This window comes from Chamaea fasciata, unplaced genomic scaffold, assembly GCF_029207755.1.
Source record: "Chamaea fasciata isolate MVZ Bird 193981 ecotype frontalis unplaced genomic scaffold, bChaFas1.0.hap1 SCAF_1, whole genome shotgun sequence".
Lineage (NCBI taxonomy): Eukaryota > Metazoa > Chordata > Aves > Passeriformes > Sylviidae > Chamaea > Chamaea fasciata.
In genome coordinates, this window is record NW_027094086.1 from 109,339,050 (window position 1) to 109,363,658 (window position 24,609).

The 24,609-nt window shown below is 39.3% G+C and overlaps 1 protein-coding gene across 1 annotated transcript; it reads left to right on the top strand.

The window, feature by feature from the left end:
* Nucleotides 1-72: 72 nt before the first annotated feature.
* TOPBP1 (DNA topoisomerase II binding protein 1) lies at nucleotides 73-23,805 on the top strand. Its single transcript, XM_066193223.1, has 27 exons — nucleotides 73-470; nucleotides 1,058-1,192; nucleotides 1,746-1,889; nucleotides 2,398-2,579; nucleotides 2,700-2,893; nucleotides 3,719-3,898; nucleotides 4,789-4,958; nucleotides 5,528-5,691; nucleotides 6,663-6,910; nucleotides 7,196-7,515; nucleotides 8,315-8,487; nucleotides 9,522-9,733; nucleotides 10,298-10,587; nucleotides 11,838-12,011; nucleotides 12,928-13,037; nucleotides 14,093-14,216; nucleotides 14,591-14,743; nucleotides 15,224-15,332; nucleotides 15,971-16,163; nucleotides 16,967-17,193; nucleotides 18,252-18,415; nucleotides 19,344-19,458; nucleotides 19,978-20,141; nucleotides 21,035-21,175; nucleotides 22,115-22,204; nucleotides 22,659-22,820; nucleotides 23,156-23,805. The coding sequence occupies exons 1-27, from the start codon at nucleotides 390-392 to the stop codon at nucleotides 23,297-23,299; spliced, it is 4,563 nt and encodes a 1,520-aa protein (XP_066049320.1). The 5' UTR covers nucleotides 73-389; the 3' UTR covers nucleotides 23,300-23,805.
* Nucleotides 23,806-24,609: the final 804 nt, after the last annotated feature.

A 24,609-nucleotide genomic window follows, 5' to 3' on the forward strand; every position in this document is an offset into this window, starting at 1 on the left:
CCGCCTCCACGTGCAGGCCCCGCCCCGCGCCTGCGCAGTGCCAGCAGTGCCGCTTTCCCGCGCGGGTGAGGGGCTGCGGCGGGGCCGGCGTTGCGGGGGTTGGGGACGCCGGGCACCCGCTGTCCAGCAGCGACCCTTCCGTGCGGGCCTTGGGCCCCGTGGGTATCGCGCCTCCCGGTGGTCAAGGGGTCTTCACGTGGGGAAGGGGCCTCTCGGTTGGGGGCCGGCCAGTCCCCGCCCCTTCGTCCCCGTTTGAAATCGGTGCCGCCGAGGCCGGGCGGCGTGTGCTGGGCCCGTGGCCCGGCGGGGACAGGGACAGGGGACAGAGGTTTTCTGGGCTGCGGCGGGAATGTCAGGGCGCTCACTGGGTTTTGCTTCTTAGTTGAAGGATGAGAAGTAGTAAGGATCCGTTTTTTGTGAAGTTCATAAAGTCTTCCGGGAGTTCGGAGTATTTTTCTAAAGCTCTTGAGGTAAGTGGGTTTGGGCACCTGTGTGAGCCTGGTGAACTGGCATGTGATTTCTGTGTCTGAGTTAGCCGCATGTGCCTTACAATAATCTAACTTACATGTGTACTCTTGGAAATCAAGCTGTTTCTATAGCAGGGATGCTTAGTGTGTGATGAAGCTTGTTGAACAAGAACAGTTTTGTTGGAGAACTTCATGCAGCTTCAATTTCAAAACCCGGTGGCATGTAGGAAAGGGACATGTAGCCTGGAAGGCCTGGATGGTGGTCACTCATCTAAGCACAGACTTTGGAAGGACGCTGTGCACTGTTTTACACCTTGGGAGGTTAGTGGGAGCCAAAGGCACCATATGGCAGGATCAGATCCTGAAAGCTTCTGTACCAAATATTTAAGTCAGAATAGTGTGAAGACTCAAAAGAATGAGGGGGACACCTATGAGATGTTTTAGCCCTTTCTTTTGCCAATACCAGTGTTTGCAAGGTAGCTTTGTTGTGAGCTGTTTCAAGGATGTGCACTTGGGTAGTTTGCACAGGATTGCCTCTCTATCAATTATTTGCTAATTAAGTAAATGTTGTATGCATCGTTTATCTGCAGTCTATAAAAGAATTCCAGTCAGAAGAACATCTCCAGATCCTTGAAGAAGAAACAGTACTCAATATAAAAGAAAATGATAAATCACTTTACATTTGTGATCCGTTCAGAGGCGTGGGTTTCAATCATCTCAAAAAGGTACAACACCCATCAACTTACTTTGAGCTCTGTTCTTTCCTTTTTAGAAGCGCTCATGTCCATGCTTACATCCTGCGTGTTCTGTCCTGCACTGGGTGTAGTAGAGTGAACTTCATCATGTATTTAGGGAAGAAAGTGGGCAGCAAAGCATAATGATTGTTTTCAAACATTTGGAAAAGTAAACGGTATGGCCCGTTCTGATTCTGCTGGAGTCCCTAAGCTGGTTCTTACACTGTTTATCTCCTGATAAACAGGATTTGGTTTGATCTGCAAGGAATTTTCTAGTAGACAAAGTGAGGCTAGCTGGAATTCTTTGGCCATAGCCATAGCATCAGCTGCTTTTACTGAGGCCAGAAAATCTGCAAGGATTGTACAGAAAATCCAGAACTGAAAGTGAAAACAAAACTGTCAGTTACCTGGAGATGCTAGAGGAAAAGGTGGAGGACAGGCAAGGTCCCTGCCTTTCTTAGAATTCAGTCACAAGGAAAGCCTTCCTGATGCCAGTGTACCCTCTGCTTATTTTCTTTGTGCTTTTCCTGTTACTGTATTGCAGCTTGGCTGTAGGATTGTTGGACCACAGGTAGTTCTGTACTGCATGCAGTCGCAGCGGTGTGTCCCCAGAGCTGAGTATCCTGTGTACAACATGACCATGGCCGATGTCACCGTGTCCTGCACCAGCCTGGAGAAGGACGTGAGGGTAAGGCCTTCCCAAGGATAGATTGTTCAGCTGGTTCTCATGGATATTTGCTATGCATGGCTCTTTACGAAGGCAGCAGTCAGAGCATAAATGTCTTGTTGTGCCTGTGTCTAGATCCATCAACTCTTCTGTACCTTGTAGACTATGTGTAGTTTATTCATGTATTAATACAACTCAAATACGATTATATATGTTTATATTTATTCTGATACCTTTTTTCTAATAGTGCCTAAAATGTCAACCATCTGCAAAATTTTGCTCCTACAGTGTAACTGTCGTGTTTTTATTTAGGGTATATATTATGTTCATCTTATCATAAGTGCAAGAAAAATGGAAATTATATTTATGTTTTTATGGCTTTCATATTTATCTGTTTAGTATTTTTGAACAGTTTTCAGGGGAAATCATGGACAATTGAAATCCATGTTTTTGGTGTAAGGTGAACATGACAGTCACATATGTTCTTTTTTCCTCCTGATAGTTTTCACTATTTTTTTTCCCCATACAGGAAGAAGTCCATAAATATGTGCAAATGATGGGTGGATGTGTATACAGAGACCTCAACGTGTCAGTAACTCATCTTATAGCTGGAGAAGTTGGCAGCAAGAAATACTTGGTCGCTGCTTCCCTGAAGAAACCTATTTTGCTTCCCTCTTGGGTTAAGACATTGTGGGATAAGTCTCAGCAAGGGTATGAAAAAACCAGACCTTATTTTGTTTTGAGTAATGGTAATTTTTATGAACAGAATAATTTCTTCTCCTGGTTGGTTTTACTTGTAGAACAAGTACTTTCTCTCTTTCATTCCTGTAGCATCATGAGGTACACAGATGTGAACATGGAGGACTACGCTTGTCCTGTGTTCCTTGGCTGCACGATTTGTGTCACTGGCTTGAGCAGCTCGGACAGGAAAGAAGTGCAGCGCCTCACTGCTGAGCACGGCGGGCAGTACACAGGGCAGCTCAAGATGAACGAGTGCACTCACCTCATAGTTCAAGAGCCAAAAGGTAAAACTGACAGAATAAATGCTGTTCTCACTTCTGGCATTGAAAAAGTGTGAATGTGTGTAAGCACAGGAGCTTGAGCTGCCTCTGTGTCTGCTTCAGTGTTGCTCTTACTGCTTGTCTTTAGGGAATCACTCTTGATGGAAAGAGTAACACAGGGCACCTTTGATTTACTGTAAAGACATGAGAAGAAAAACAAAAGAGGGAAAAAAGCCAGAGATATAGGTGGTGTTTAAAGAAATGAAAAGGGAGAATCCTAGAGGAGATTAAAAAAGGGAAACTTTTTTTTGGGAGAGCGGGATAGGACTTAATTTGTACCATGATTGAAATTGGATTGTGGCTTGATGTTTTTAACTGATTATTCTTTGTGCCTTCCAAATTCCCTACTAAGATAAAATAAACCTCTTTTTCCTTCCTCTTGGAAAGATGAAAGGATTTTCGTTTTATTGTGAGAAGAAAGGAAGGGTTTTCTTTTTTTCCCTGATTTCCCTCTCTTTGCCTACAGTGAAATATGCTGTGGCTTTTTGACCTTTTTTTTTTTGGTGTGTGTGTGTGTGCTTGAAAGCTTTAAAGCCTTTCTTCCTTTTTTATTTCTTTAATGCCTTGTCGTACCATGAATTAACCATCCATGAGATTTTTCTACTTTAATTACAGCATAAGCAACTTATCAAGAGTCTAATAATATAAGATAATTTGTCCATTAAAATCAGTTATTTGGATTTCTAAATTTTCTCAGTGTCCAGCCGTCTTTCAGCAATCACTGTTTGATGCTTAAGCCTTTTAATGATTATGACATTTTTTAAAAAAACCTTTGTTTACATCTGTAAGGTCAGAAGTATGAATGTGCCAAAAAGTGGAATGTGCACTGTGTGTCTGTGCAGTGGTTTTCTGACAGCATCAAGAAAGGCTTCTGTCAGGATGAGACCATGTATAAAATAGAGGCTGGATCAAAACTGAGTAATGCACCCAGTACTTCAACACCTACAAATGACACCGCCAAGCCTCCTAGTAAGTAAGATATTTTAAAATGTGTTTCAATAAGGTAGGAAACATTTGTATTAAGGAGGAAGAACTATTTTGAGTTGAGTAAAGTGCTTGCTTTTATAAACAGTGGTTTGACAGTTTGGGTTCTAGATTCAGCTTAAGCTTAAAACATTACAGGTTGCTTTTATGCACATTGACTATTCCAATGTGCGTAGACTTGAGGCATGTGGATGATTGTTAAAAAAGTGAACTTGAATTAGGTGTACAGTTGTCTGCTTTAGAACCAGTGGTGTATGTCTTTAAGTCCTACAAAAGCACAACTGTTCATACATTTACAGTTCAAAACAAGTGTCTGTCATGGCAGTTTTAGGGGTGGGGGGGAAACAAATAAGTTTTTATTAATCTTGTCTATTTTATTTTTTTTATATACTTGTTTTTATTTATTCCATGCTAATAATAGAAGAACAATCAAAAGTATTTTGTAAACACACATATTAGCGTGAAGGATACAGCCAGCTTTAATGTGCATCTACCTGATACTGACTCCTCTTAAATTAGGGTTGATTTCTCTACAATAGAATTGTGTTTAATTTTAAAAGTATTTCTACTAGATGGCCATAAAACTGGAGTAACAGCAGTCTCATAGGCTGCTGTGTCATAGGTGCCATCTTTTAGGAAATAAACAGAACACGTAACGGCACTCCTCCTAGTAAGATGATACTCAATCTGTGTGTGAAGAAACCCCTTGGTTTAGCAAAGGTTTTGCTTACCTAGTATTTTTCGTTCTTCTAACTTGACATTTCTTTATAGCACCACAAAATCATAAGTGGCAAGTTTGTATTTTCTTTAGTGAAGCAACAGAGAGAGCTGAGCCAAATCTAATGCCTCTTTTTTGATTTTATTTTTATTTAAAGATCACACCCTTTCAGACGTCAGCCGCATTTCCAATATCAATCTGAGTGGTGTTAATGAAACTGCATGTAGTTCAGCTATGAGCAGCAGACTGGATCCTCCTTCTGATGAGCTGGAAAACTTTGACATAAGTTCTTTTCAAGCCCCTGAAGACTTGTTAGATGGGTGTCGAGTATGTTTAACAGTGTATACTTTGAAATGTTCAGTTCTAACAATGTGAAAGCGGCTATGGTGAAGCACTGGCACTTTCTGCTTGAGTAAATGGTGTCTGTGGTCTTTAACAAGTACCAGATTTATTTTGTGTCCACGTGCTTTTGTGTGTTTGTATGTGTGCCTGCCTATCTGTGTGTGTGAGTATAATTGTACTAAGTATGTAGTAGAAGTATAAAAGTTTATATTTATAGGCATCTGTATTTAAACAGTAGAATGAATGAGTTCTAGAATTAGTGTGTCTGTTGATTTGGGTTGTTGTTTTTTTTTTTGTTTATGTGATTTCAGGGGTTCATTCCATTAGTAAATATTGAAGTTTTGCTAGATTAATCTGCAGAGATAAATAAATCTTTATAGATACTTAACTTTTTTTCTGCTTCTCAAAAGCTGCAGCACTACTTCCTGTGTTCTTCAGCAGTTGAAACATATTATACCAAAACATTCTACTTTATTTTTTTTTTTGGTTTTCTTTCTTTTTTGTTTTTTCTTTCCATTTTTAAGGCTTTATTTGTTGCTCTGTTCTCTGTGTAGATCTATCTCTGTGGCTTCAGTGGCAGGAAGTTGGACAAGATGAGAAGGCTTATTAATTGCGGTGGTGGCGTTCGATTTAATCAGCTTAATGAAGATGTTACTCATGTCATTGTGGGGGAAAATAACGATGAGCTGAAACACTTCTTGGACGAGATGGCACACAGGTTGTGATAACTGTATTGCTTAAGGTCTAGTTACACATAATTTTGTTTCTCCTACCACCTCTGGGGTCCCCAGCACAGAAAATGCATCAAACTGTTGGCATGAGTTCAGGAAAGGGCCACCAAGAGGGTCAGAGGCATGGAACACCTCTCCTATGAGGATAGGCTGAGAGGATTAGGTTGAGGAGACTTTGGGGTGACCTAATTGTGGCCTTTCAGTACCTGAAGGGACCCTACAAGGGAGCTGGAGAGGAACTTCTGGCAAGGACATGTAGAGACAGGACAAGGGGGAATAGCCTTAAACTGAAAGAGGGGAGGTTTAGTTTAGATATTAGAAAGAAATTCTTTACTGTGAGGGTGGTGAGGCTTCTCTGGTTGCCCGGAGAAGCTGTGGTGCCCTATCCCTGTAAGTGTCCAAGGGCAGGTTGGATGGACCTTTGAGCAACCTAGTCTAGTCAAAGGTGTCCCCTGCTCATGGCAGGGGGGTTGGAATGAGATGATCTTTAAGTTTCCTTGCAAACCATTGTATGAGTCTTTGAAATCACATATTGGTTTGAAAATATTAAGTAGCTCTTGATTTAAATGAGAAGACCTACAGCTAGTGGTAATAAGTATGTCCACATGTGCTTTTCAGTACTGTGTCTTTGGGTAGCCATGGGCGACCTCAGCGTGTAGAAATGCAAGTGTTCTTATTGGTGGAAAGAGGTGTTAATGTGTATTAGTACATTGGGGAGGAAAAACTTGGCAATGCAGCAGGGGCAGGTATAATTTCTGTTATAGAAATTAATTATGAAATGCTCTGTTCTCGGACTGAAAGAATTAAAGTCTTTTGAGGGTTGTAAATTGTCCAAAGCTTGCTTAGTATTAGAGTACAGACTCTGTGTGTGTGTGTGTGTGTGTGTGTGTGTGTGTGTACTGTTTTTTTTTGGTCTGAAACCTGCTGTAACTTGTTCGTATAACATTTTATTTTATAGGCCTCATATTGTGACAGCAAAGTGGTTGCTGGAGTCATTTGGTAAAGGTTGTCTATGTCCAGTGGAGCACTATATCCCTCTAAACTACCAGCTGTTAGAAAATCCAATTTTAGAACAACCTGGAATGAAGTCAATTTTTTCCAAAAAACCCAGTCTCTTGAAGAAAGATGCTGTGAACATTATAAAGCACCAGAAAGCTGCTGAAGATGACTTCCTCTCTCAATATGCAAATGACTATTCTACACTAGGTATGTTCTAGGCTCAGCATACTGTAGAAAGTTTAACTGCTCATAATTACCATTTGAGCTTGCAGAATCTGCTTATTAAAAATTTATCCGCAGTGTGTTAACTTCTACTTTGTGTTTCAGAACTCAAATTTAAATAGGCCTATATAGAACAGGTTTTAACAAAAACCTGGCTGAAAACAGCACAATCCTGTAATTTCTTAATGGAAGTGTTTTGGGTTGTCTTTGATGTTCTTATCAAACACTTATTATGCATGGTTCTTTTTTTGTTTTTCTTTAACCTTTCAGATGAAGTTGAAAAACTAACATCCAGAACCTTCAGTGATGTTACTAATTCTGCTGCCCAAGGAGAGAATCAGCCTTCTGTCTGTAACGGGTCTTTGGCAGAGTCTTCTGCACTGGGTGAAGGAGGCTTGTTTTTCAGGAAGAGATTTCTTCTTCTGGGTTTTGGTGAAGAGGACGAGTCCTGCATTGCAGATATTATAAAGGAGAATGCTGGCGAAGTTCTGCCACCACAAGGCAGAACCATTGCAGACTATGCTGTGGTACCTTTATTAGGGTGCACCGTGAAGGCAACTGTTGGTGACGTCGTCACAAATACGTGGCTGGTAAGGGAGTTACACTTTTTCCATTCCCAAATAAACAGGTATCTCTATTAGAAATTTGTCTTTCAGAATGCAGTTGTTAATGGCTTAAATATAAAGAAGATACTGAGATATTAGCCTCATTTCATTTGAAATGTGCTAAACGAAAGCCTTCATTAAAGCCTCTGCATCTGTAGGGTGTCTTACCTGTTTCACTCCATTTTCCACAGGACCATTAAATAGGACTGCATTGTCATGATCCAGGTTTATATGAGGTCTGACAGCATTCTGTCTAAATGAACTGTAGAAGGTGCTAGTTGACTAATAATGATTTGATATTTTTATTTGTTTCATGCTTTTTATAGCTTTTTTAAAATTTGTGACAGAAGAGCTTAAAGCAGGCATTTGAGAGCTTAAAAGTCAAAGAATAGTAACTATATTTAGCAAGAGCAGGCACATGATATAGTCTACTTGTTGTTAGTAATTTTCAGTATTAGGTAACTTCCTGTGAAGTAAATCTATACAGACCCTCAGATCATGCACTGAACTGGAAAACTCCAGTTTTATGGGTACCTGCAGGGTTGGAACTTTAGTAACTGAAAAGTTCTGAATAATGCTTCAGTATGTCAAACTTGACAAAATAGACATGGTCTAAAAAACAGTTTGTCTGATCCAATGGGAAATAATTTGTCTCAGGTGTGATAATGGAAGCAGGTTTGCTCATTGTTAAGTCCGTAAATGCTGTTGTAGAGTTGCTGAAATCTTGTTGGCTTTGTTACTGTTTGGCTTGATTTACATTTTTGTGTCTTTCACCTTCTTGAAGATAACATGTGTGGAACAGCAGGCCCTTTTAGATCTTCAATCCAATCCACTTTTCAGACCAGTCCTGGTAATGGAAGGAGCTACCCCTCTGGAAGATTGTGTTCTTTCTTTTAGCCAGTTCACGGGCGCAGAGAGAGATTCTCTTGTTTATCTGGCAGGACTGCTGGGAGCCAGGTACTTCTGTCAGTTTCTCCTTGTTCTTAAAGAGCCAATGTGCTGCCATTATGCATTTTGTTTCTTCTTTACATATATTGGAGTTAAAGCTCTTTTGAGTTCCATTCATTTACAAAACCTTGTGCTGAAACAATGAGACATCATTATGTAGGTCTTTCATTTTGCTCTCTTTTAAGGAAATATGGTCAGTGCTCACACAGTCTATTTTCTACCAGAATATGCTCACTTGTTTATTTCCCAGTAACTGAGTCTCAGCAACTTTTTACTCTGCTCTTGCAATTGCTCTGATCAATGAAAGTCAGGTTTTCAGATGTGGCCTTCCAGGTTGCTCTTTGGTTGTCTAGGAAAGGACCACTTCAGTACTATCTGGCTCAGCCTCATAAGCATGGTGAACCCCATTCATTATCGCAGCTCCTAAGAAATGGTGCCCTATTTGCTTAGAGTTCACCAGGATCTTTGAAAAATTTAAGAAAAACATGTTTAGTCATGACATGGCAAAATTGTGTAGCTAGAGCAAGTATCATTTGATCTGGTTTGCAGCCTGTTTGAACTAAATTCTTTGCTGATGAGTTCTCAATCCTGGCATCTTTTTGCAAGATTGTGTCCTTGATGATAAGAGAAAAACTGATATATAAAGAAAACTGTTGTTCATTTGGAAATGATGCTTGTTGACTGCGGAAGGGAAGCAAGCCTGTTCCATTCATCTTGCTGAAGAATGTTAGGCAAGTGTATGATTTGAAAAGGGAATATTGCTGGAGGATTGCTGAGTATGAGAAATACTGTTTTCAGTGGTGGTAAAAGCAAAACCTTGCTGTGTTATGTTTTTGTTGTTGTGGTTTGGGGGTTTTTGGGAGGGTATTTTTGGAGTTTTTTCTTCTCTCCAAGTTAGGCTGTAAAATGCAAACTGGATTGCCTTAAATATCTACTTCTATTGGTTCTTATTCTGTTGTGAGAATATAATTAATAATTGTATAAACATGCCCTGGGTTAATGTTGTTTATGACTAAATGAATGTTTTATCAATCTAATTGTAGAGTCCAAGAATTCTTTGTGCGGAAAGCCAGCGTGAAAAAAGGAATGTTTGCCAGCACCCATCTTGTGGTGAGAGTACCTAACGGCTCCAAGTATGAAGCGGCGAAGAAGTGGAATTTGCCAGCAGTCACTGTAGCCTGGCTTTTGCAGTCTGCAAGGACAGGAAAGAAGGCAGATGAAAGCAAGTTCTTGGTTGAAAATGCAGAGGCTGAAGGTTGGTTCTTAGCAAGTTAGGGGATGTGATTGTGCCATTTTATTGTTCACGATAAAGAAGGCAGGTGGGATGAAGTTTTCTTTCCTGACACCTTCGAAGTATTAGAGCTAAAAGATATTTTTCCAAATAATAAGACAGAATTGTTGATTGGTTTGAAGGGACCTTAAAGATCATCTAATTCCAACCCCGTGCCGTGGACAGGAACACTTTCCATTAGACCAGATTTTACATGCAACCATATTTTTTCCTGCTGTTGACTTGTGATTGCAGAAATGATACTGTGTAGTTGCTGCAAATCTGGTGGAGCTAGTGGGGTCTTATGGTTATCAGTCAGTTGGGATTCAAGTTCAGTGTGTCAACTTTGTCTTTTTTGGCATGTATGCTGCTCTGTAGCTTGCATGGCAATTGATGAGAGATCCATCTTAGTACTTCAGACTTGTTAGTCTGCAATGATTTGATGCCCCTCTCTTCAGTTCTTCATGGTTGTTGTTTAAGAGTGTGTGGGATCTGTGTTCAAACAAAAAAACAGTTTACTTGCTTATGTTTTCTTTGTTTGTTTTGAAGATACAGAGAGCTTCATTACTCAGCTTAGCAAGACACCAGCAACTGTTAAATCTCATGATTCAGAACAGCCTACTCATCTCCTTGAAGCTGGAAAAAAAGGATCTGTGACCCCTCTTGATATCAACAGGTTCCAGAGTAAAGCTTTCCAAGCTGTAATCTCTCATCATACTGGGAAGACAACTCCTGTTACACATGGGGGACCACTCCAGAAAGAACCATCTTTAAATCTTGACACACCATCAAAGTTTCTTTCCAATGACAAGTTGTTCAAGCCTTCTTTTGATGTAAAGGTGATTCTTGCAAACTTTTTAGTTTGTGTGGCCAGTACTGTTTAAGATGTGCATCAGCTTAAAACAGCACAAAACCCTGTACTTTTACCTATTTTTATGCTGTTCACCTACAGACTTTCCCTTTTGGATAAAGCCAGGAAAACTGGCTCTTTTATTTATATGATTTAGTTAATGGCCTGCGGACTAAATTTAATGAATAGTGGTGTAATGTCCTTAGCAAAGCTCCTTTGTGCTTATTGCATCATATGCTTGTGTGTCCTACACCTCAGACAGTATCCAGTCTGTGTTCTTCACTTCTAGAGACTGATAAATTTGACAAGGCACCTTAAACTTGCTCCAGGTATTTGGAAACAAGTGTTTGCATTTTCTGATGAAATGCTGCTTTGATGGCATGTTTTAATGTAATAGCTTTAGAGCAATTACAAATCTGTTACTGCAAGCTGAAAAATGTGTGCGGTTTTGGGTTCAGTGTCTTATTCTGAAGGCCACAGTAGGCTAGAAAATGCAGCAGAAATACCCCCTGACACTTAGGGAGTATCTGCACTTAAACAACTCCTGAATGACTCAGGTGTGCTTTGGAAGGCTTCAGGGTTTTTTTTAACATTGAAGGTCTTAACTGAAAGATCAATGCATTGAATCCCTGCAGAACTGTTAGGTTTTTTGGAGGGGGTTGTTTGTGGGTTGTCTGTTCTGTTGTGCGGGGTTTTCTGTTTTCTTTTTTAATCCCTCTGCCCACAATAGGACAAAACATGTTGCAAACGTAGAAGAATCCAGTGTTCTCTCTAGCTAGTTCTGCTTCATGAAGTCTGTGATAATTTTTGGAAGCAAGATATTCTAGACCAAATTTCTCTTTTTATATAAAAAAAGACAGTGTGAAATGGTATTTTAAGGGTGCAGATAGAATCACACAAGGGGCAAGGTGTGAGTACATTGAAGTAGCTGGTTGGGGTTAGGAATACCTGGGTTTGGTCACTGGCTTTTCCACTGAGGGCAGTTCTCAGTGATGACAGTGAACAGAGTGATTAATAAACTGTTGTCTGCTTGCTTTGCTTCTGCAGACTCTGGGATTGGGTTTGCCTTGTACAGCTTTTATGCAGTGGCACTACAGTTGCACTTGGTAGCTGTTCCTGTAGTAAACTGTCCTGGATTAGGAGTATGAAGTCCTACTGTAATTGTAAAACTTGCACTAGAGTGAGAATTTTGTAACTTGTTCATGAAAGTCACTCAGTTTCTTTTTTTTTCTTTGGTAGGATGCTCTGGAAGCTCTGGAAACTCCTAGAGGTCCTGAGCAAAGAACCAGGAAATTGAGTACACCTCTCTCTGAAGTCATTGGCAGAAACTTGAAACTGGCACTGGCGAGCAGCACAACACACGCAGCAGCTCTTACTGCCAGCCCTCAGTTGGCTGCTGCACAGCAGGAGGTGGTAGGAAATTTGGGGATTTAGTTGCTGGAGCATGGCTTAATTAAGAAGAAGCTCTATCTTTTGTGATTTAAGTTACAAAGGAATTTGTGAATTGTTATTTGTGATCAGTTTGAATACAAACTCATATGGTTATGTGTTCTTCAATGACAGTTAAAGGCATGTAAGATAGAGGAATTTCTTTATGGAAGGCAAAGAATTTTCAAGCCTTTTTCTACTATCTGTGCTACTGTCTTGAATATTAATTAGTTGCTAAGTAACATGGCATATAAATGTGTACCAATTTAGACTGTAGTATTGGAATGAGATACCACCTTTAAGAAGTTCTCAGGTTCCAGCTGAACGGTTAGATATTTTGCCTTGGACTAAATTTTAGAGTTCTTTATTAACGCATGTGTCTTCATGCTTTCCTCTGTGCTCAATAGAAGAAAAGTGAGAGAAAACAAAAAGGTGTAGGAGGAAAGGGAGGATTTATGTATTGCTTGTCATGTTAGTGCACTGTTTACTGTTGAGGAGGGACAAGAAAGCTAATGACCTTTGGAAAGGGAAGGCTGCTACTTCTTGTTTTGTAGCTCCTTAGTCTTACTTCTCTCACTCCTCTACAGTGAAATACTTCAGTAGCATCAGGCTTGATAATTCCTTAATTTCAGTGTTCAGCCCGTGATGAAAGGAGTAGAATATGTTCTAGGGAGACTGGCTGAATCTTTTGTCCTGTCATTCCTGGTGCATGATATGTTACTAATGCTGGCGTTTGAGCATGGATAGGGGAACATCAAAAATAGAGGAAGTGTGTTTATCTTACTTTTGTTGTCACTGTATATTTTACTATATGCTTCACTGAATATTGAAGTACTTTTGTTATTGATATATAAGCCTTCCAATTGTGACTCTCCTGTTTTTATCCCTGCTTCTTCACCAGGAAGAAGAGCCCAAGCCTCTAGCTGATGCTGTTATATATGTTAGTAAAAAACTTGGTAATAGGCAAAGGGAGCTGAATGCAGTAGCAGCTTCTCTTGGAGCAGACTACAGGTAACAGCCAGTACAATGGCTTCTGAGCTTTTGCACTGATGTGAATTCTGATAACTTTGAGTCTTTGCATCCTAATCTGCCTTTTGCTACAGCTAAACATTAGATTTCATCATCCTAAACAACATGACAAGTCATCCACTTGTAATGTGAAATAAGGCCATTTTTCCCTGCCACTTCCCCAGTCCCTGTGTTCTTTGTAAATTCATCTCAGAAAGACTGTTTGTCCAGAAGTCTTCTTGAATTGCTGATATTTTTTTCTCCTTTGGTTTGAAGAAGTTTAGCTTTTGGATGGTTTAACATTTGCTTTTTATTTTACATTTTGAATCTAACGTGAATTTGTGTGTGTTTCTCCCTGGCTCAAAACAAATTATTTTCTAGATTGTCAGAACGGCTAAGTCAGTATTCTTAGAAAAGCTTAGGAAAAATAGGATGTCATGAAGAGAAACTACAAATTAACATTTTTGATTTAAGACAGAATTCTACCTCCACTAAATCTGATTTATATGTTTTGTTGCTGACCTTTATATAAGTGGTATTATACATGGTGTGAAGGAAGTTACCCTTATGTTTGGTACTACCTTAGAAATGCTGAAGAAACTTGGATTAGATAGCAAATACTTGTTTTTTTCAGTTTAAAAATTAACAGTCCTCATTTTTGTTTATTTGAGCTGCAAGGATCATTATTTCACTTGCAGTTCAGTATGACAACAAAAGAAAAAGCTCTTATCCTGGATCGCACATTCTTATCAGAAGCTGTTTTAAAATTCCACTTAAATAAAAACAAATGATAAATCAAAACCCCTACTTCCCATATGTTCATCCTATTTAGTTTTATTTTCTTCAGGAATGCTTTCAAAACACATTGAAGATGTGCTATCATGAAACTGAATGCTGTCTTTTCTGGCAAAGAAAGTGGGCTTATTGTTTATTGAGGCATAATGAAATAGGCAAAACTACTTTAACCTGAACAAGAGATAGGGCGATTTCTGAGCTGGATTTACGATAATTTTTGATAGAAATTTCATCTTCAAGTTGTCTTTTGTTCTCTTTTCCAGATGGTACTTTGATGAAACAGTAACACATTTCGTCTATAAGGGAGGACAGAATGATAACAATAAGGAGTACAAATCTGTTAAAGAACGGGGTATACATATTGTTTCAGAACATTGGCTTTTAGAGGTATGAAACTTGTTTTGTTCCTTATTTAAAACTAAAGGGAAATGGAGGCTTAAAACCAGTTATATGGCAGTGGATTTTCTGTATGCATTTATACTAAACGTCTATATGGACTGATGGTTTGCATCCTGTTTTGATTTAATAAATTGAGTGATCTCTTTTCACTGATGTACATTTACCTTTTTCTCCATAAGCAGAGAATAAATTCTCTTCCGCTGAACACTTCTGCTACATTTTTCCCAGAATGGCAACCACTTTTTTCCCCTTGTGTGAAGTACTTCTTTTGACAGTTTTTTTATTGTACTTTTTTATGTTTAGGTGTGAAATTTGTCTCAATCAATTCCTCATCTTTCTCTTATTAACTGATGTTGTTACAGAGTGCCCGAGAATGTAAACGGCTTCCTGAATCTCTCTTTCCTCACACTTATAATCCCAAAATGAGCCTGGACATCAGTACAGTTCAAGACATCAGGCTCTCCTCCTCCTTCAGTAAACCTCTTTCAACTGGAAAACCAGCAGAAGAAAATGAGGTATGATGTGTGACAAGAATGCATGTTCCAGGAATCCAGTTAATAGCTATATTAACATAGTAATAAAAACAGTGATACTCATTCAGCAATGTCCTGAGTCAGGTTTAGCTAGTGATTAATAGTAGCTATTGCAGGTGTTCCTTTAGGTTTTTCTGCATTTATAATATTCTCCTTCTATGGTGATGAAGGAAGACACCGGTATTTCAGGATTTGCTTTCCAAACTTGTAAGGGTAGATGTCTTTTCTTTTAGGTAATGAGATGCAAGGTGTGAACTTGCTTTAGTAGACATTAAGACTGCAGAATAGGAGTTGTCACCCATGCTACTGTTCACTGTACTGCTGTCATTGCAGTAGGAGAAAGGTTAGATTTACTCTAAGGCAAGATTAATGATCTTCAGAATTTATACAACTATCAGACATGGTTAAAAAAGCAAAACAAAATTGGTGTTTGACAAATCTACGTGTCTTCATTGGTTTTAGATTATTCCAGAGGATGAAGATGATGCTGAAGATGATGTAACTACCGACCAAATAAAGGAAACAGTTATTGTAGGGGAAGAACAAATTGCAGCAAGTGAATCCAAAGGAGGTAAATGTCAATCGCTGTTTTCAGAATATTTATGGACTACCTAGCTATAAATGTGAGTCTTTGCAGTTCCAGGTGTTGAATGCTGAGATCTGGAAACTTTAGGTAGCATGTTCATATACAGTCAAGTACAGCTAGCTTATATTGCTGCTGGATGCCAGGAAAGGGTTTTCCTCTTATTTTAAACATCTTGACAGTCCACAAGAAAATCGTGATCATTCATTGGAAGATACTTAATTGGCATTTCTTTGTTTTTAAAACACTGAAGTTCATCCTTAGTGTGACAGATTTTTGTTTTGGTGTATATATTATGTAAATAAAAGTGTTATGGAAGAATTGTGGATCTAAGTTAGATTGTGAGAAGAGATACAGAAGTGAGCGGAATGGAGATTTCTCCTTGTGTCTAAGGATAGGTGACTGTCTTGTTTTTCCCAAACCAAGACAGTGACTTAGGACATATGTAGTTTTCCTTGATATTCTTATCCAAGTGCTTTTCCTCTTTTAATGTATCATCTTTGTCCTGGTAGAGAAGGGAGGTTGACTGGAATTTCAGTTTTCAATGAAACAGTGAGCAGTTGTTCACTTTCCACTTGTTACAGTATAAGAGTTGTGATATTATGAGTTCTGTTTCTTCTCTTAAGTTTTAACCCAAGCACTAGAAATGAGGGAGAACTTCCAAAGGCAGCTGCAGGAACTCATGTCTGCCACATCACTAGTGAAACCACAAGGGCAAAGAGGATCCCTTTCCAGGAGCAGCTTTGATGGTTCTCCAGCCACTCCTGATAGCACACGGTCTGTGCAAAATGGCCGCAGTAGGGTCTTGGAAGCTCTAAGGTATGGATTTGGTTTTAAATGTATCTTGTTTTGTTCTTGCATGTATTTAGACATTCATTGAAATTTGAATAGGTCTCCAGGGTTTTCTGATGTGTTGTCTGTTTCTACTGGTGTGCTTGAGTTGCTTCTCGTGCAATTCAGAATCTTTAACTGGATGTGCTAGGTAAAGTCAGAATGTTGTTTGAATCCATAGGGGTAGGGTGTCTTTTCTTTTTTAAAAGAAACAGAATAGCATGATTGGTTTTAATGTTCAGGTTTTGAACTGGCTTATTTTCTTTCTCTTCAGATTCCTTAGTATTCTTAAAGATTTTGAAGAAAGTGTATATGAATGCTTATATAGGTCATAAAGAAGTAGTAGGCATTCCTGCAAAGCACCTCTGTGAATGTTTCTTCTCTTTTATTTTTCTTTTCACTCCAAATGGAGAATAGGATTTGAACTCCATCAACACTGATGTGCAGTAAGACAGTAATGGAACCCTTGCAAAATTATTCATTTAGCTTGATGCTTATTTGCAAATAAATAGGCTTAATAAAGAGTAAAGTGTGCTGATTTTATAATAACTTATTAATAAAAAATATCTACTGGTATTTTGGGTGCCCGTTTTCAGCCATGCTGACGTTTAGATTCATAAAGCCAGGATGCTAGAATAGCTTCTATACTGAAATTTTCCCCTTTCCCAACCATAATTTCTAATAATGAGGTCACTTGGGTGCTGCAGTTGAATTGATCATTAACACATTGCCTTCTAGAATGGAAGTCTCCTGTACAATGAGTCTGTAAGGTATCTGTGGTTTTTCCTTAGGCAGTCCCGCCAGTCACTGGCAGATATAAACACAGAGCCATCCCAGAGTGAGCAGATCATTTGGGACGATCCTACTGCGAGGGAGGAGAGAGCAAGACTTGTCAGCAACCTTCAGTGGCCTAATAGTCCTTCTCAGTACCTTGAGCAAGGTCAGAGTAACACCAATAAGAACGTGGATGAGTCTGCCCACAAAGGATCTGTACCTGATGCAGAGTTGGCTGGTATAGGTAAAATTAGAAATGCAATATCCTTGTTCTGTGCAACAGCATCCACTAGGTCTTTGGGACTTTTAAAATACAGTAGCATTTGAGTTCTACTTAAAAAAAAGCAAGCATTGTTGGCACTTCTCAAATGCCAAAACTACAATTTCACATCTTTGAGTTCCAGTATGTGTTGCTGTTTTTTAAAGAGAAGCTTTCCCAATCATTTGTGGTCTAACACCAAGGTAGTGCTTGTCTAAAAATAGACTGCTGTGGCTGCAAAAAAAGAAAACAACTTGTAAATCTTCATAAAATTTTCCAAGTTGTTTTGGGTTTTTTCTTTTTTTGAACCACAGCTGGTTTCCAGGTAACGCCTCACGTAAGTATAGTGGAATTCAAGTGAGTATATCATGAGCAAAATCTTTTCCATTCTAGTGGAAATATTTATATGTGAAAAATTGGGGCACAAGATTAACTCATGGACCCAAAAAATCAAGATGTGTCAAGTTGCTGATGGACATGCTTGGGTCAGGATTTGGTAAAGATACTTTACTTATGTTCCCTGTTCTTCTTGAAGTCTAAAGTCTTGCTAGGACTAAGGAAGCAACATACCTTTTGTGCCAAAACAAGATGTTTTTTCATCTGTTTTGCTTTCTTTCTGTTCTGAGATAGTGGAATCCTTTATTTCTCTCTCCCTGCTGCCACCAAGTCCTTCCCTCAATCTTCTTGTAGAGTTTCTGTGGCAGCAGTCTTCCTGAAAACTGACCTTGTCCTAGAGGAGGTTGAAGAAAATTAGATCATTCCATTCAACTGATTTTTGGTTCGACCAAATCAGTGCAGTTTAGCAAAAAAAAATAATTTGAGGTTTTCAGGTATTTTTTTAAAAGCAAGGTATTCAGGGACATGATTGCAATATTGCGCTTGGTGGTTTGTAGTATAAGGAGGAGCATCTTTATGGAAGACAGATGAAATATAACTGTATGTGTTGTAGCAGCAATTGTGAGGATTTTTTATTATATCTTTTACTTTGTACATAATCATATTCTTCCAAATGCAAGTCATGCAACACCACATTACTCTTACAGCTGTTCCTGAGGCTGGGGATGGAGATGTGATTGAAAGTCTGAAGAATCCCATATGTAGAGATCCTGAAACGCCAATTAAGGATAACTTGATTCCTACTCCACAGGCCCCCAGCATTGCTTTCCCCCTGGCTAACCCTCCTGTGGCACCAGAGCCCAAAGAAAAGGTTTGTCAAATGAAAAAATATTTATGACGATTTGTCTTCTGAGAGATGCAGTAATACTGTTTTGATTTTGATGATAAATATAAGATGTGCAGATCTGCATTTAAAATCTTGAGGTGGATTACTTTTGTGCAGTTCTGTTCTAGTTTCTTTTTTCTGTTCTTTTCAATACTTACCCTTCTTTGAGATTTTGAACAAATAGTATTTGCTCAAAAAAAATAAAGCTTGTTTTTTTAGACAAATAAAGCTTTTTGTCCCATAGCTTTGTGCTGGAATGCTAAGGCAGGCTTTGGAGTGAAGAATTACTATGTGTACTATTTGGAACTTCTCCAGCCATGTTAGGATGATGGAAAAAAAAAATAGGCCTTTGTTTCTTTGGTAGTGTCTGGAATTTTATGTTTAGGTGCAAATGGCAAATTATTTTTCTGCCAAAACCTGGTTTAAAATTCTTTTTTAGTGTGAACTTGGAAAGGGAAAGGAAAATGGGCTTATAGTCTCACCTGCAGTGTGTCACTTGATGCTCAAAGTTTTCAGCAGCTGTGTCTTCAGAGGCAGAATGTGTCATGTTAGTGGAAAGGCCCTCAAAGAATATAGTATCCCAACTTGATAGAAAGTGAAGGAACAAGGCAGTGGGATAGATCAATGCTGATTTCTTCATGTGTTCAACTTGGCATTCCATGGATGTGAATGAAGGATTACTTGTTAAGACAGATTAATTCAGCTGTGCCCTGAAGAAATGGGGAACCAAGAGTTCAAGCAGGAGCCTAAGGATAATTTGATAAGATCCAAGCTTTTTGACAGGTTTGGTTCTGCTTTTCCTGGCTAAAAGAAAACTTAATATATAAATAACACAGAGTATTTGGCAGAGAAATAGTCAGCTGCCAACCGAATTGTTCTGTCATATTTTCAAAATCTGTTACTGTATTTCTAGGTCGTTAGTGAAGACGAGAAGGCTGATGAACAAACAGAAAAACTCCGTAGATTTCAGCTGTCTTCTCTTAATCCTCAAGAAAGATTTGATTACTGCCATCTGATTGAGGAATTAGGTACCAGATATTTGTAAAATGCAAAGAATTGTATGTGTCTGTATCTGTCTGCTCAGCTGTGGCTTGTTGGGAGAAAGAAAGGGCTTCTGTTAGTGACTCATCAGATTTGAGGTCTCAAATTTGTGACTTTCTGTGCTTGTGAGCAATTCTTTGAATATAGTATTACTATTATGTGAGTGATCAGCTTTGCCATTAAACAGCAATGGTTTTGTCTTCTGATAGTTTTCTTTTAGCTGTCTTTACAACAGCCTCATTCTTTACTGTTGGGAGTGCCCAGGATGGGCTCTCTTCTGGTGTCTGTCCTTCCTGTCCGTGTTGCTGTGGCATTTTAAAGAGCCACTCTTTCCTGACTGCTCTCCCTGCCTAGCAGCTTCCGCCCATGTCATTTCAATAATAGTCTCAATGTAAATCTGAGCTGAATTTTCGTCTGAATTCAAATAATTCTCACATTGAGTTGATCCTTTCCGTGTGCAGCATGACACTTAGCTAATTTGAATCCAATTCATTCCTCAATTCAAGGTGGAACAGTACTTGAGAAACAGTACTTTGATCCGAGTTGCACACACATTGTTGTGGGACATCCTCTTCGGAATGAAAAATTCTTGGCCTCGATGGCAGCTGGGAAGTGGGTGCTTCATCGTTCCTACCTGGAGGCGTGTAGAGGAGCTGGCTGCTTTGTTCAGGCATGTGACCCTATCACTAGCACATGAGTGTGTTTTACTTCTTTGCATTTATTTTTGTTTTGCACTACTAGGAAAAGACAACTTCTCAAAACCAGTTGCTGGATTAGAGTGCCCAAGCCATGGGAGTTTCAGAGAATCCAAAATCTGAGAAGTTTTTGGCCAGCTTTATCTGGCCAGCTTTGTCTAGTCCTGCACCAAACTCCTGATATAAGATAAATGAAATACTTAGATTTTTGTAATTTCTTCTTAAAATTGAGTCTTTGAATACCTTTTGGTAAATTCTCACTATTGCCAGCTAAATTTACGTGGCTCTTGTTAAACCAGGAATAAAAACTTGATTGTTTCAATAGATGAACATATATTATTTTTAAATAATTTTATTCTGTAACCATGTATGTAAATATTTTTTAACTCTGTCTCTTCTGATGCCTTCCTAATTGTTAATTTTGCAGTACTCTTGGGTCAGACAGTTCTTTTACATTGACCAGACTAACTGCAGTAATCCTGTAGACTGCATTATGTGTATTAAAAGTAATTTTTTTTTTTGGAAAACTGTGCAGAAATATAATCAGTGGTATCCAGTGTAGTGAGTTGTTTTGTCCTGCTGTTGAATTCTGCTGTAGATGTAACTTGCAAGAGCAATCACATTGTGTACAAGACTTGATGTCACAGAAAACATGAGTTAATTTAGATAAATATGTGCAATTAAGAGCCATATCTCTAATTTTACCTAGAGCTGTTTCGGCTAGATAAAGTACTTATATATAGCTCGAGTGAGATGGGATTTGTTTCAGGGTTTTTTATTTTTTATTTGGTGTGGGTTTTTAAAACATATTTTTCTGCTGGTAAAGTTGGCAGGACTGCTTTGTAATTCAAGCTCGTGGTTGTTTCAGGAAGAAGACTATGAGTGGGGAAGTCAGTCTGTACTTAATGTTTTGTCTGGAATCAATGTAAACCAGAAGAAACTTGCACTGGCAGCCATGAGGTGGAGGAAAAAAATTCATAAAGGGAGGCAAGAAACGGGTATTGTTGAGGTATATAAATACTCTTGTAATGTAAGTTGTACAATGGGGAGGGACAGGACAGGGATTGTCACCAAGAAACTAAAAACTTCACTGTCAGGGGAAGGTAACCTGTCTTGTTATCAAGAAGAAAATGTCTTGGCTTGATATATTCTAGTTAAGTAATTGTGTTTTTTAAAGAAGTTTCTGTGATGGCATATTAAAAGTCTCGGTCTCTTCTGAGCCAGTGTTCATGTTTTGCAAGGCTGGAATGTGGCTACTTATGTATGTAAATGTCCCTCAGCCAGGAAGTTGATGTTTATTCTTCCGAGCTCTGACGGGAGAGCTAACCTAACTCAGCTCTGCTCGGAAACTAAAACTGGTTACTGGTTTCATAGTCTTTCAATGAGATTTTTGGAAGTGAGGCTTGGACTCCCAAAGTCTTTCAACTCCTCTCAAATCAAGCACTGCAGTTGAGGATTCATTAAAAGCTGATGTTTCAATTATGGCAGGAAAAACCTGGTGTGTGTTTTACAGTAACCTTTTTAAAAGGAACGCTTGTAACAAATCCTCCATGCCCTTGTGGAAACCACACTGAGTGTTTGTAGGAAGCAACCAGTTGGCCCTCTCTGCTGTTACTGTAACCAACTGCATGCTGGGGGATGGGGGAAAATGTTTCCAAGTAACTGTGGTTTTTTTAAGATAAATTTCTTGCCCTGTCTGGTGTTCTGGAAAGCATACTCTCTGCAAGGGTCTTTCCTTAGAGGGGGCTGGGTGGCAAGCTGCTGATTGTGGCCCAGTGGCTGTATGTTCTGTGGGGGTTTTTTTCTGGCATGCATACTTAAGGGCAAAACTAGGTAATTGCAAGTCTTCATCTGATGGCTATTCTCAAAAGGGATACATTATAGACCCATTAAATCTTCATACTTTTTAAGTACCAGCATACTTTTGACTGAATTGTCATTTATCTAGGGAGCTTTCAGCGGCTGGAAAGTGATCCTGAACGTTGATCAAACCAAGGAAGCAGGATTCAGGCGCCTTCTTCAATCGGGAGGAGCAAAAGTATGTAGTTGTTTGAAAAAAATAATGAAATACAGATATGATTGTTTAATTATTTTTTTTTCTTTTTGTTTAACTCTGTGCTGGGCATTTTTCATGTGAGTAAAAGGTCTTAGTGAACAAAATTGCTTACACGGGGTAGCTGAGACATGGTCAAAAGGTGGGAGGAAAAAGCTTTGTCATCTTCACTTTGCAAGTGGTCGGGCAGAGCAGCTTGTCTGAGGTTACACAAGTCAGTAGTGCTGGTGGGAACTGAGGATAGAGTTTGTGTGTCCTGCTCTGATGGCAAGGATCACCCTTTTGGACAGGTATGTGATGGTACAGAATGCAGCTGTAAATGGTATTTGATTTCCCACTGGCTTCTGTTAGTTTGATGAGTGAAGTTAGAGGTCATGAACTGCATTTGTCTTGGGGAAGAAACATAACTCAGTTTTGGTGGGTCGTGTTTTGTCTGTAGGTGTTTTCTGGCCATTCTGCACCTCTCTTTAAAGAAGCAACTCACCTCTTTGCTGACTTCAGCAAGCTGAAGCCAGATGACTCCAGGGTGAACGTGGCAGAGGCAGCAGCCCAGGGAGTGAACTGCCTCAAACCCGAGTACATCGCTGACTATCTCATCCAGGTGGGCACACCCAGGGCTCCCCACCTGCCACACTGCCCCAGCCCCCTGCAGGGATTGGCTGCTCCACCAGTCATGCCAGGAATTGTGGCCACAAAGTGCCTGTGCTGAGGGCTTTGATCTGTGGCCTCAAATTTATGCTCTAACATGACTTGTTCTGGTGCTGGCAGTGGGGTCTCTTGCAGGGTAGGGAGGTGCTCACAAAATGTATTTAAAATGTAGGTGTGTAATGTTTATTTAGTTATTTTCAGTTTTAGACAACTTAATGAGCTGTTTCTGTTCTCTCAGAAGCTACCCTTGTTGAGCTGACCCACTATTTTTTTCTTTCTTTACTGAAGGATCCACCTCCCCCTATGGAGTCTTACTGCCTGCCAGAAGCTGAGTCTTATCTTCAGAATAACTCAGATCTTGGAATCGGGTTATCCCAGAAAAGAAAAGCATTGGGAGAAATGAGCAGAGTCAAGCGATCCAGAATACACTAAGCATATTCTCTGTTCTTAATTTCTACATTTTAAAATTAATATTTATATTTTTACATTCTTGCCCAAAAAATTAAAAGCTTTGAGTTTCACTTCTAACTTGTCCTGAGATTAAAATAAATTTGCAGTAATGCTTGTAGGAAAGATTACTTTGGTTACCAGTAGCATAAAAATATGGCAAGAATTAATCCAAAACATACTTTAATGTGTCCAAACTATCCCATGACTAGACTAGTAATTCTGTCTGTGGACACAGTTGTATTATAATAGTTAAGAAATAATTTTTAAAACGCTTATCACATCTTTTATCTGTGTGCTGTGGGGAAAATACCAGTTGATGAGAATTCCATTGCATCTCCCATATAGTAATGGACTTAGATGTTTACATTATTTTTTCATCTTTTGGTATTTTCTGTTGGAAGGGAAGAGGGAAACCGGACAAAAGGAACTGGCTTGTAAATTTTTGTACTAACAGAGGGTGTAATAAATTATTTCTATAGATTACAGGTGCTGTTGCTGCCAGCTTGAGTGCTAATGAAGCTGCTCAGCAGCTGTAGACACAGTTCTGTTACCCAAGAGGTGAAGTTTTTTTTGACCATGTTCCCTGTTTGAGTCTGTGACAGGAACCAGAGCCAGACAAAGACTTCAGTTTCTGGCAGCTGAAAATGCTTTTAGTCAGACAGCTACAATATTTGACAAAGTCTTTGACCTTTTCAGTAGCAGTAGGGTCTGGGTCTGTGTTTACTGAACTTCATGTATGTGAGTGCACTGTTCTAGTCTGGACAGAAGTGTTCTCATGGAACCTGAAGAGCTGTATTTAAGTAGCTGGAATTACTACTAAAATTTCTGTTTGAACAGAAAACCACAGCATCCAGTTGCACAGGATCAGTGGCGTTGTCTGGAAAAATACATGTAACACTGAAGTTTATTTAATTTACCTCTTTTTTTGTTTTGAAGGCAAGGGTGTATTTTATGTTTATTTTTTAGCTGCTGAATACTGTTTTCTAGAAAGGGTTTCCATCAGTGTTGGTTGCAGATCCAAGACTGAGCTGCAAGCATTTAAGCCCTGTGCAACCTGGAGAGTCAGTCCGGGCTGAGCAGAACTAACCTTTTGCTGCTTGGGGAAGGGACAGGGCACCTGAGCCATGGTGTCTCCAGGTCAGAGAGAACAGGAAAGCAGCTGCTCTTTATGTGCAAGGCTGTACTTAGTGCTTATTTCCTACTTTAGTGCAGTGGGTCTTTTGTCAGTGAGCTCTGCAACCTGCTGTCAGGATGACCTGAAGGAATTGTCAGGAAGGATTGCGAATGAATGT